The following is a 13,026-nucleotide window of genomic DNA, read 5'->3' on the forward strand; positions in this document are numbered from 1 at the left end:
CACACCAAGACACACAGTAACTAAAATGGAAAAAATTAAAGATAAAGAGAGAATATTAAAAGCAGCAGAGGAAAAACAACAAGTTACGTACGAACAAGGGAACTCCCATAAGGCTATCAGCTGACTTTTCAGCAGATACTCTGTGGGCCAGAAGGGAGTGGCATGATATATTTAAAGTTAAGAAAGGGAAAACCCACAACCAAAAATACTCTACACAGGAGGGCTTTCATTCAGATTTGATGGAGAGATCAAAAGTTTTACAGACAAGCAAAAGCTAAAAGAATCCAGCACCTCTAAGACAGTTTTACAACAAATGTTAAAGGGATTTCTCAAAGCAGAGGGGGAAAAAAAGGCCACAACTAGAAATATGAAAATTACAAAAGGAAAAAGCTCATTGGTAAAAGCAAATATACAGTAAAAGTAGTAAATCAACCATGTACAAAGCTAGTAAAAAGGTTAAAAGACAAAAATAGTAAAATCATCTATATCCACAATAAGTAGGTAAGAGATATGCAAAGTGATGTAAAACATGATGCCCAACAGTAAACATGAGAGGAAGGAGCAAAAATGAGTTTGAACTTAAGAGATCAGGAACTTAAAACAGTCACATGTATATACAGATTGCAAGATATAAACCTCACAGTAAACACAAACCAAAAATCAACAATAGATTCACATGAACAAAACAGAAAGGAATCCAAAGATAGTCATCAAATCACAAAGGAAAAGAATAAAAAAGAACTACAAAACAACCCCCCCAAATTAACAAAATGGCAGTAAGTACACACCTATCCATAATTATTTTAAATGTAAATGGACTAAATGCTCCAATCAAAAGACACAGAGTGGCTGAATGGATACAAAAATAAGACCCATATCTATGCTGCCTATATATACACAACGGAATACTACCCAGCCTTGAAAAAAAAAGAATGAAATCTTGCCATTTGTGACAGCATGGATGAACCTAGAGGGTATTATTATGCTAAGCCAATTAAGTCAGACAGAGAAAGACAAATACTATATTTTACTTATATGCGGTATCAAAAAAAAAAAAAAGAACATAACAAAACAGAAACAGTTATAGATACAGAGAACAAACAGGTGATTGCCAGAGGGGAGAGGGGTGGGGGAAGGAAAGAATAGGTGAGGGAGATTAAGAGGTACAAACTTACAGTTGCAAAATAAATGGGTCACAGGTATGAAATGATCACGTGGTGACCATTTTGAAATGTACAGAAATACCAATCACTGTGTTCTGTAACAGGAACTAACATAGCATTGTAGGTCAATTATACTTCAAAAACAAACTCACTCATAGAAAAAGAAGTAAGATTTGTGGTTACTAGAAGCAGGGGATGGAGGGACGTGGAGTTGGATGAAGGCAGTCAAAAGGTACAAAGTTTTAAGATAAATAAGTATTAGAGATGTAATGGACAACATGGTAATTATAATTAGCACTGCTCTATGTTATATATGAAAGTTGTTAAGAGAGCAAATCCTAAGAGGTCTCATTACAAGAAAAAACAATTTTCTATTTCCTTCATTTTATGTCTATATGAGATGACAGATGTTCACTAAACTTATTGTGATAATCATTTCATGATGTATGTATGTCAAATCATTATGCTGTACACCTTAAACTTATTCAGTGCTGTGTATTAATTACATCTCAATAAAACTGGAAGAAAAAAAAAAGCATGTTATTTTCTTTCCTTTTCCAAATTCCCTTACGCCTTGACTCTTTATGACACAAAATCTGTTTTTCCAGTACCTGTCCAAAATACAGTCTTATATTCTTTTGTTTTAAATCATTACTTACTGAATTATAAAGTAAAACCAATTTTAGATAGTATTTTAATAATATGTATTTTTCTTTTTAAAAAGGTTATAAAAACAACACAACATGGAAGACACAGTCATGAAAAATTAAAACTACATATAATCTTATTACCTTGGGATAATTAGTGTGAATATTTTGATACCTACCTTCCCAATCTTGTTTATGAATAGGTTAAGACTTTTTTTTTTTTTTTTTTTGCGGTACGTGGGCCTCTCACTGTTGTGGCCTCTCCCGTTGCGGAGCACAGGCTCAGCAGGCCGCAGGCTCAGCGGCCATGGCTCAAGGGCTCAGCCGCTCCGCAGCATGTGGGATCTTCCCGGACCGGGGCACGAACCCGTGTCCCCTGCTTCAGCAGGTGGACTCTCAACCGCTGCGCCACCAGGGAAGCCCGGGTTAAGACTTTTAAAATAGTGTTGTCCTCACTCTATAATCTACAGGGAAACATGCTTTTCAGAAGAGAAGCTGAGGACATATTTGGCTATTTGAAAATTAGTCCATCTACAAATAATAAATGCTGGAGACGGTGTGGAGAAAAGGGAATCCTCCTACACTGTTGGTGGGAACATAAATTGGGGCAGCCACTATAGAGAACAGTATGGAGGTTCCTTAAAAAACTAAAAATAGAGTTATCATATGAACCAGCGATTCCACTCCTGGACATATATGCAGAGAAAACTATAATTTGAAAAGACAAATGCACTCCAATGTTCATAGCAGCACTATCTACAGCAGCCAAGACATGGAAGCAACCTAAGTGTCCATCAACAGATGAATGGATAAGGGAGATGTGGTATATATACACAGTGGAAGATTACTCAGCCATAAAAAAGAATGAAATAATGCCATTTGCAGCAACATGGATGGACCTAGAGATTATCATACTAAGTGAACTAAGTCAGACAGAGGAAGACAAATATATGATGTCAGTTATATGTGGAATCTAAAATTAAAATGATACAAGTGAACTTATTTATGAAATAGAAATAACTCTCAGACACAGAAGACAAACTTATAGTTACCAAAGGGGAAAGGGGTGGGGAGGGATAAATTAGGAGGTTGGAATTAAAATATACACAATACTATATCTAAAACAGATAACCAACAAGGACCTACTGTACAGCACAGGGAACTACACTCAAAATATCTTGTAATAACCTATAATGGAAAAGAATCTAAAAATGTTTTATATATATATGTATATAAATATGTGTGTGTATATATATATAACTGAATCACTTAGCTGTACACCTGAAATTAACACATTGTAAATCAACTATACGTCAATAAAAATTTTAAAAAGGGAAAATAAAAATAAACTGAATTCCACACAGAAAAAAAATTAATCCATAGATGTTAACTCGCATATACTAAATGAGACAGCCTGTACAACAGTTTAATGCCTAGATATAAACCTCATTATATTTAGACAGAGCAAACCAATGTTAAGAATATTTTCTCTAAAGGAAAGCAGCAAGCAAGGTAATAATTAGATAATCGTTCATTTACTTTGATCAACAAATCAATGTAAATAAGGGTTGAAAAACTATTCTAAGAGTATCATTTCTAAATATGGATGAACATAGCATTAATATTCAGATTATTACTTCCATTACCCAACCACAGATTAACTAAAACTGCACTAACCACCTTTCAGTAAATATGGATCACAGTGATTTTCTTTTCTGCTCTCTCCCTGGGGATCTCTAGTTTCAAGGCTTTAAAAGAGATCTTGTATGCTGATGCTGATGACTCCTAATTGCAATCTCTAATCCTGGCCTATCTTTAGGGCTCCAGGTGAAGGTACCCAACTGCGTCTCTGACATCTTTCTCTGGATATCTAACAGGCATCTCAAACTAACCTGCTTCAATATCAAGCCCCTGATTTTCTAGCAGATAAGTTACCACGTTATATTATTTTTTTACAATAATTACCTCTCATGAAGCCATTTCAAGAGTAAACACTGAATAGCTAGAAATTAAGCTCTAAAAAATTGAATTTATTCATTCAGATATGTGAGTGCCTACTACTGTGTTCAGTTAAACATTAGCTGAGCTCAATCAAATGCATTAAATGCAGCACTGAAAACTCAGTGAGAACCCATTCAAAGGTAGAAAAGTCTATTAAAATATTTTCATCAAATTTACTGCTTCTAACCTGCTATAAATAAAACTTAAGGGCAACTGGCCTTCAGAGTTCAATTCACTGTCCAGATTTTTATCTTATGTTCCCATTTTTGGCTTCCACAATATAGAACATATACCCAGGAATAAAGGACATAAATCCTACATATCGGTACTATTAATTCTAATCTGGTGGTTCAGGAGCTTTGGTGCTTACTTCCTGGCTCTCAGAAAACTCCAGAAAATTAAGATTACTCAGCAGCTGAGTTTTATGAAACTTCAATTTGACATGGTGAAGGAGGTCTGAATTTGCAGGGGAAAAATTATAAAGAACTAATAGAAAACTAAGTTTTCCACGATTTTAATATGTTTTGCTAGCAACACTGAAGTTCCAAATCTAAAGACAAAGTTCATTTAGCATTAGAATACTTAATATTGGAGCAGAAATGTCACTTCATAAATTCTTATTCCCACTCACATTTCTTCTTGTGAACTAATTATTTAACAACTCATGCTCGATACATTTATTTAGAGAATACAAGTTCTTTAATTACTTTCATAAACAATCTAGCTGGTTGGGCTAGTAAGCTGCATTAACATGTACTGGCTAACTAGGCAGCTAAGAGATAAGGCATTTTTAATGCCTTAATAAAAAGCATGCTTTTTTTTAATAAAAAGCATCAATTAGAAAGTCTTAAATCACTATTCAACTGGCTCATATTTTTTAAAGTTTTTTTTTAATATTCAAAGGCTAGTAAGAATTTCTAGCTACCCCCTCAGAAAATAACAACATTTCAAAGATTTAAAAACATACTTCAATCAGACAAAAACAAGAACACACGAATTCTCTGTAAAATGTCTTACAATTAAGAGATTAGAGAAATTACTGAAATTTAGAATACACTCTCAATTATGCAACGCTACACCTTAGGTATTAGTAACAAAGTTCTTAATATTTTCTTCCTTTTTTTCCCCCAAAAGCTTGTTAGTTCCTATCAGCATTAAAAAGCAAAAAACAAACAAAAAAAAAACCTTTCTTTTATGATTATTCACTAGGATACTTGGAGAAAGCAGTGTGAATCTAAAAGCTCTACAGGCAGACACACTCAGTATTAGCAAAAGAATTTTCTTATAAAATCTCCAAAAGCCAACATCACTTCTCCCCATGCGGCTCAGAGGTTAAAACACAACACAGCATGAAAGGAAAAAAAAGAGGGTTCTGAAGGGACAGAAATTCACCACACCTTCAAGTCAGAGGTGATAGGCTATTTTCTAAACGGCCCAAACACTTTTATTAAAGTATCACAGACATTTTTACTTGACCAAAACTGAATCTATTACAAATTTTTTAAACTTGTTTTACTAGTCAGCTGAGCGTTACTATTTTGTACTCCAGTAAGGGAAGGAAATATGTCTTTTTAAATTTAACACACTGTCTCACCAACTCGTGACACAATGACAGTTTGGTATGTAAACTCACTAGGCATAATTTAAGCACTCTTAGAAGAATACACTTAACTAAATGGTACACGAAGCACCATGCAAAATTGCCTTAAAAGGATTAGTGGTACCTAACTGACAGCTAAAGGAAACTACTTACCTAGTATGGTCAGGCCAGGAGCAGGGAACCCTAAATATTTCTTCAGCTATATTTGGTATTTATCTTGGATCATTTCTATTCCATTTATTCTTTATCTCAGACTCTCACCTTTACTTTCCCCATTGTTTTATTCCTACTTCTGCATTCCCCTTAATTCTGTTTACTTACTCCCTTATATGTTGGGATTGCTCAAGTTACCTTCCTTGGCATTCTTATCCGTTCTCACTTCATTTTCATTTTCTCCCCACTCTAGGGACTTGATCTACCAAGTATACACCAGTACCTATGAAATTAAACTTCAGGGCAAGCTTGTTTCTTGAGCTACAGGCTCAATTTTTCAAATGCCTACCTTTATATTCACCCACATGTAGATCAAGTACCTCTCCCCAAAACCATCTAAATCTGATTATATATTCCCCGTTCTAATTTGCTTTTCTGAATCCCATATAACAGTTAATAATACTTCCATTTACCTAGTCAACAAAGTAAACCCCAGGTGTCACCTTTAATTCTCCCTTCACACTCAGTCTCCATAGCCGGCCAGTGGTGAAGTCCAATAATTATACCTGCAAACTGTTTCTCCAATCTGTCCTTTACGTTCATGCTGCCACTGCTTGAGTTCTGGGCAACATCAACTCTTATCTGGTCTCATGCAACAGCTTGCCTCTGGAATTTCTAAATGAGTTTCTTCCTTAAAAAGTATTTCCTATTCCCCTCGTCATCTAACCACTCCCACCCGAAGCCTGCTTTCATACTAGTCCCAGAATGGTGACGTCTCAGAAAACTGACCCATCCCTCCACTCCTGTGGGGAAGAGAGTAGGGCTGAGCAAGAGTTGTGTTCTGCTGCTAAAAGACTGAAAACCACTAGGAGATAAAACCATGGCATTTAACAACTTTATAAGGCCCACTTACCTGTTTAGCCTCAATATTACTTCCTCTTGAGCAATGATTTTCAAATTGCCCTTAGAATGGGTACCATACCAACCCACTGATCACAACCAGCATTATAAATAAACTATACTACATGTAACAAGGGTAAACTGCTTCATGTTACCTTCTATTTCAAATATGAGTACATCATGATGTAAGATTTTTCTGACTGTGAATTAAAGTCACCAATGTTTGAGTTCTTTTTACTGGCAAAAAGATGACCTTTCCCACTGTCTTACTAGTACTGTTCTCTCTCTCCTTCACCTATAAATTCTTCCTTATTCTTTAATATTTAAGTATCTTAAAATTAAAAGATACAATTTCACCCTCATCACATTGGTAAAAATGTTAAAGTCTACCAAGTGCCCATGAGAACACTGGGAATCAGGGAGTTATTCAATGCTTAGGGAAAAATTATTTGTATTTTTAATTGCAGCATTTTTTTTAATAGTGGAAAAACTGGAAACAACCTAATTATCCAAACAATGGAATACTATACAGCAGTTAAAATGAATTAACATATATCAACAGATAAATTTCAAAACCAATAGTGAATAAGAAAATTTCTAAAAACTAGACACATTCTAAAGAATATGATATTACTGATGTAACTTTTTAAAGACACAAAACAATATTAAAATAAAGTCAACTTATACTTTACTAGCTGAGAAGATATTAATGTGCATAATATCTTAACTCAGAGCTTAAGCCATATAATTAAAAATATAGAAAAAGTGATCACCGTAAACATAAATCATGTTATTTACAATTTCATGGCTGGCTACAGGCTCCCCCAGGTAAGCCTGATACATAGTGCAGGCTGAAAATCAGGGCTCTAAAACATATTGATCAATGATTCTGTTAATGGTTAATTCCATCTACTGTGATATTCAGTCCTTTTACATCTTTATGAGTCTCCTATTTAACTGCAAATATTTACGGGAGTATACCTTAAGCCTCTATTTTCCAAGTTGTGTTCCACAGAATTAAAAACATTTTATGCACCCCCCCCCCAAAAAAAACTCATAGTCAAATAAAAATCATCTTTTGTTTAGGCTCATGTTTATCAAACATATTTAACCTCTTTCAGGGCACTCACATCAGTAATCTCTACCTTAAGTTTTTAGCAACTAACATCTTTTGGAAGCCTGACAGCTGGAAATAAGGCCCTGGACTGGCAGCCTCAGGGTGAAAGAACTAAAAATGTTTTTTTTTTAATTCAGAAACATTTCACCACCTTTAACTAGTGGGGATGGAAAGGCAGAGAGGATGATGTGTAAGATACAGTCCTTGCCCTCAACTCCAGAGAAGAAAATAACCACAGATAATATACTAAAAAGGAAAGCTCAAAATCATATTATGAAAATACAATGAAGAATACCTAACATAACCCTGGTGGCCAGAGAGAGGCCCAGCAAGGTTACCAAGGATGGCTTCCTGTGAGAGTAATGGGTAAGCTTCACCTCACAGCAAGAACAGGAATTGGCTAAAGGATGGAGGAGCATTCAAAGCAAAAGGGGCTACAAAGGTAAAGACAGTGATGGATACAAATCAACCTACCCTGAAATACCATTTTTCACCTACCAGGTTGGCAAAGACCCCAAAGTATGCTAAACTGTTTATGAAAAAACAAGCACCTTCATATATTGCTGGTGAAGGTATGCGCTGGCACAGCCTCTAAGGGAAGCAATTTGGCAATACCTATTAAAATTTCAAATCTATATACTTCCTGACTCAGCAAGTCCAGTTTTAATATTTTAGTGTTTGATTCATTAACACAAATATTATTCATTACACAGTGTATTTTAATAAACTAAAGCATCTGCACACAATAAGTACTACATACATACTATTAAAAAAAGAACAAGGTGAAGAATAGCTTAAATAATGTTATCATTGAGTAAAAAGGGATGGGATAAAGAAAAAGAATATTTCCCTCTGTTGATTTGTATGTATATATTATTTCTGGAAAGAAAAACAAGAAATTGATTAGCATTGGTTACTTCCAGGGACAAAAACTGAGTGCCTGGTGACAGAAATAAGAAAAAGACTTTTCATTGCATACTCTTCTGTATCGTTTACATTTTGAACCATTTTAACGTGCTACTGATTCATAAATAAGTTAATTAAATAAGCACAACATCTCATGGAAATTAAAGCAGTTTGAAATCAATGGAAAATGAAGTTCTAGATAAGAACTGATTAGAAATGAAGCTCAAGAGGTGGACAGGAGTCAATTCATGAAAGGCCTTGTTCTAGCACACTAAGGATAATAAAGGTTCACCTACAATAATGTTTCTCGAAGTCTGATCTGGGGACCACTTGCAAACGTGGAGAGCTTGTTAAAAATGCAAAGCCCTGGACAAAGCATCAGCAAGCTTAAGGGTATGGTTCAAAGAGGCAGAGTCTGAGAGTTCTCCACAAACTGAATCTTTATATTGAGGGGGATGAGAATAAGGTTCAGGTACCTGCATTCTAACAAATTCCCTGGGTGACTCTATAGGTTATAGGGAGCTTCTGAGGGGTTTTAAGCAGAGGAGTAAAGTGGCCAGATGTTCACTTTGGATAGACCGTTTTGGTTCCTGTGTCTGGAAGATTTGAAAGGAGTGAGGCTCCGTTAGAAGGCTCTCTGGCAGTACTCCAGATCATGTTCTTTAATTTGATAAATACTCATATTGCATACACTACACTCATTGCACATGTGGCAAAAATATTATCTCAAGAACTACAACCTAAGCTACACCAGTGTTTTAAGGAGACTGAGTAACGGAAACAAAATCCAACGCACAGCAACTCCCAAATCTGCTAAGAAGGCAATAACTAGGAAGAATGTAAACCAATAATAGAGGGACCACTAAATGAAATTATTCCATCCCGTTAGGAAATTAATTTTTTTTTTTTTTTTTGCGGTACGCGGGCCTCTTACTGTTGTGGCCTCTCCCATTGCGGAGCACAGCCTCCGGACGTGCAGGCTCCGCGGCATGTGGGATCTTCCCGCACCGGGGCACGAACCCATGTCCCCTGCATTGGCAGGCGGACTCTGAACCACTGCGCCACCAGGGAAGCCCAGGAAATTAATTTTTTAAAAAAAACTAAAAATGGAAACCATTAAAGGGGGTTGCTTCTGGGGTTGTAAGACTTGGAGTCAGGGCAGAGAAGGGTGGAAACTGCTCATTTTTTATTTGGTATATATTAAAATATTTTGAAATGAAACATTCTCTTTGGCCAATAAGGCATGTTTAATGACGTCAAAACCCTTTCCAATCAGCTTTGATTCACCTAAAGGTCTAGTTTGTGAGTGTCATCAACTCTGTTAATATAAGCTCCACATCCACCAACAGCTACATCACTTATGATGCAAGTAAATTGTAATAACAGTTCAATCAGCCCTTGCCAAGTCTTGAGCCAGTAGATGTAAAATCACTGAGTAGAAATCCTCTATTCACAAGAAAAGTCACTGACAGGTTAGGCGGAAGGGAAATGCAAGAATTAAAAATAAACCAATGTAAAACCAATATGAAAGAGCAAATGAAAGTCAGACTTTCATCCAGTCTGTACATGCTTTATCAGCTAAGAAGTATTTCCTCTAATTGTTTAAGTTGCTACAAAGTTAGAGAACCACAAGGCTTCAGGGTATGAAATTATACTAGCACTCCATCCCTCTTCTTCCATTTGCATTTTAACAAGTGACCTAATAGAGATCTATTTTGCCACAAAACAATCACCACCACCACAGCAAAAGAGAACCCTCTGGTACAAAACTTCAGGTTACCAGGACACCACAGACATAGCCAGCCACGGTGCCAGAAGACTCAAGTAAGCACTTGGCCACTTTCTTTTATATCCGATTCACATGATTCATATACCTTAGTATCTTTTACCCTAGGAAAACAGCAAACAGTATTAATCATCGTGTCATTCCTATTACAGAATTCCATTTTAGAACAACTTCACACAGTCTAGTATTATTTGGTCTGTTCCTGATCTCTGGTCCGGGTTCCACCTAATACTATGCCATTCTGAATACTGGCCTTAACATAAATGATAAAACTCAAATCAGTAAGAAACAAATCCAGTAAAATTTAATTGAAATGATAGCAACAACAACTATTTCAAAACTGTGTTCTACAGTCCAGAAGTTTTACTTCAAAAGTTTTCTTATTCCAAACAGCATACTTAGCAATAGGCAAATATTTACCTATTACAGATTTCTCTTCAGATACTCAGAGTGGGTGTACTAGGTAGTTCGATTTTTAAAGACTTGATTTGCCTTACATTTAAAAAGTTTTGATTAGTGTCAATCTAGTTCAGAGGTCCAAGAATTAATCTAATTCAGATGCCACTCATATTCTTGAGGCCTTGTAAAAGTTCTTCAGTTTTAAAATACCAGAAAGGGCCTTGGAGGCTACCTAGTCCAATCCTAGTATTTCACACACTGAACTAGGTGAAAGCACTTTGAAAACGACAGCACAACACAAAAAGTATCGCTGTCACCAAGAAGGCCCACGGAAGTTAAAAGGAAGTTGGCCACAGAGAACCTGGGCCTGGCTCCAAGCTCCTGACCCCGAATCCCAATCAAGTATACTATTTTTACTTGTCGTGAGAGGCTTCCATAAAATCGTATGAAGAACATATTTAGGGGTATATGGCATCCGACAACTTCTAAAAAGCAGGTCTTTAAAATTAGGAGTACAACCCATATGGCACACCTCTTTCCCAAATCAGAAACGCTTGCTCCAATTTTATTCCCTACCTCACCCTCAACTTCACTCCCTAACACAAACTCAACTACTCCGACCTCCTGCTCCAACTGTTTGCTGATTTACTCTTTAAATGATGCAAATGTTTTCTATAAATTGCTACCTTCAAACACTAGGGAAAAGGAGAGAAACCTGCACCTAGCATGGCCACCCGATGAATACAGGGGCCCTCCTCAATTAACTCATTAAACAGTCAAGAAGTTAAATGCTGAAAACAGTCAGTACTTAAACAAGGATGAGTTACAATTTCATTCTGATACCTCCACAAAATATTACGAAAAGATTGCTGATGATTACGAACCAGAAGTTCAGAACAGGCTGTCTACTCTTGCACAGAATTCTACAGGATTATGGTTACAGGCAATTTATCCCAAAGCCTTTTGGTGCAGTGTCAACAATTAGAGATTTCCAATGGAGATTTTTCTGGACATACTGCTCATGGTAGCATCATCACTCTCGTTTCCTTAAAGTGGGTGGGGACATGGGATCAGAAGTTCCAAGAATAAGAGTGAAGGCAGATAATATTCAGGGTTTCCCCCCCCCCTTAGGTGTATTTATATACTTTGCAAAGTATTAGTAAATATCTATACCAAATATAGTCTGTTGTGGAGGCACTACTATATTATATAGACCTAGACGCTGTATTTCATAATTACCCTGTTTACCTGCCTTTTGCCTGGACCTTGCTACTTAACAACATACATTCAAATTTTCCCCGCTGCTCTGCCCAGCACTGGAGACACGTGAGCTTTTGATACAAACTCCTGGAACCTTGTCTGAGAACCACGTTCCAGCGCGGAAAAGGCTCAACCAGACCGGCTCTCCGGAGTGCCCAGGCCTGGCAGTCCTGCCCACTAAAAGGGGGTGTGTCTGCGGTACCATAGCTTCTTTTCCGCTGCCCATAGCGGCGCCCAGGGGCTCCCTTTCCCCCGGGGCGGCCTGCGGAGCGATTCCCAGAACCGCACCCCAAAGTCACGGCCGAGCCAGTGAGCGAACCAGCGCCGGGCCGAGGCACAAGGGCGGGGGCCGCCGGGACCCACCAACTGCTTCAGGTCCTCCTCAGAGAGCTCCGCGTAACGGTACCGCTGCTGCTCGAACTCGTACCGGGTGGTTTTGGCCACCACCACCACCCGGGACGGGCGGAAGCCGCCGTCGGGGCGGCTGCCACAGCCCGCCAGCTCGCGCGGCTGCCCCTGCCCCAGGTGCCGCCGGCCGCCGCCGTCACCGCCGAGCCGCGGCCGCGCGGCGGGGCCTCCCGCCCCCGGCCCCCTCAGCGCCGCTGCCCGGCCGCCCGCCACGCGACGACAGCTGCCCAGCAGGAAGCCTCTGTAACAAGTCATCGTCGGCCCGGCAGCAGCTGCAGGCCCGGGCTCCCGCCTCCGCTTCCAGCCGCCAGCAGTGCGCGCCGCTCGCGCCGCCCCGGCCTCTACGTTCCAGCCGGGCGGGCAGAGGTTAAGTGCACAGCCGTGCGTGGCCGGCGCCGCAAAGGGGACGTGCCCAGACGTTGACGGGGGCGGGGAAAGCCGGGCGATTGGGAGCCGGGAGAGCCCTCGAGAGGGAAAGGTGGGCGGGGAAAAGCTGGAGGCCTCCAGGTGGTGGGTTGTGTTTGTTTGGGGAGCCTTTTCCATCGACGCCTGCGCAGTACGCTTCCCCCGCCCGGGAACCGACCTCCAGCTCCACCCCTTTCCCCCCGCGGTCTCCACCCTCCCCCAGGCCACCTCTTCCAGCCAATCAGAACCCGCAGCGGTTTCGGAGGCTGAGGAGCTTCAGG

The 13,026-nt window shown here is 38.9% G+C and overlaps 1 protein-coding gene across 2 annotated transcripts in view; it reads right to left on the reverse strand.

Moving 5' to 3' along the window:
• NADK2 (NAD kinase 2, mitochondrial) overlaps positions 1 to 12,696 on the reverse strand; it is a 46,391-nt gene extending 33,695 nt beyond the window's left edge. The window contains exon 1 of one of the 2 annotated variants that reach the window (XM_082651336.1): positions 12,296 to 12,696. In XM_082651336.1, coding sequence (XP_082507462.1) covers positions 12,296 to 12,595 — 300 coding nt within the window. In that variant the 5' untranslated portion in view covers positions 12,596 to 12,696. The remainder of the gene's footprint in view (positions 1 to 12,295) is intronic. The other variant, XM_082651337.1, reaches the window with a different exon arrangement.
• Between the last annotated feature and the right edge of the window lie 330 nt (positions 12,697 to 13,026).

This window comes from Grampus griseus (genome assembly GCF_964374135.1).
Source record: "Grampus griseus genome assembly, chromosome: 3".
In the NCBI taxonomy this organism is placed as follows: Eukaryota; Metazoa; Chordata; class Mammalia; order Artiodactyla; family Delphinidae; genus Grampus; species Grampus griseus.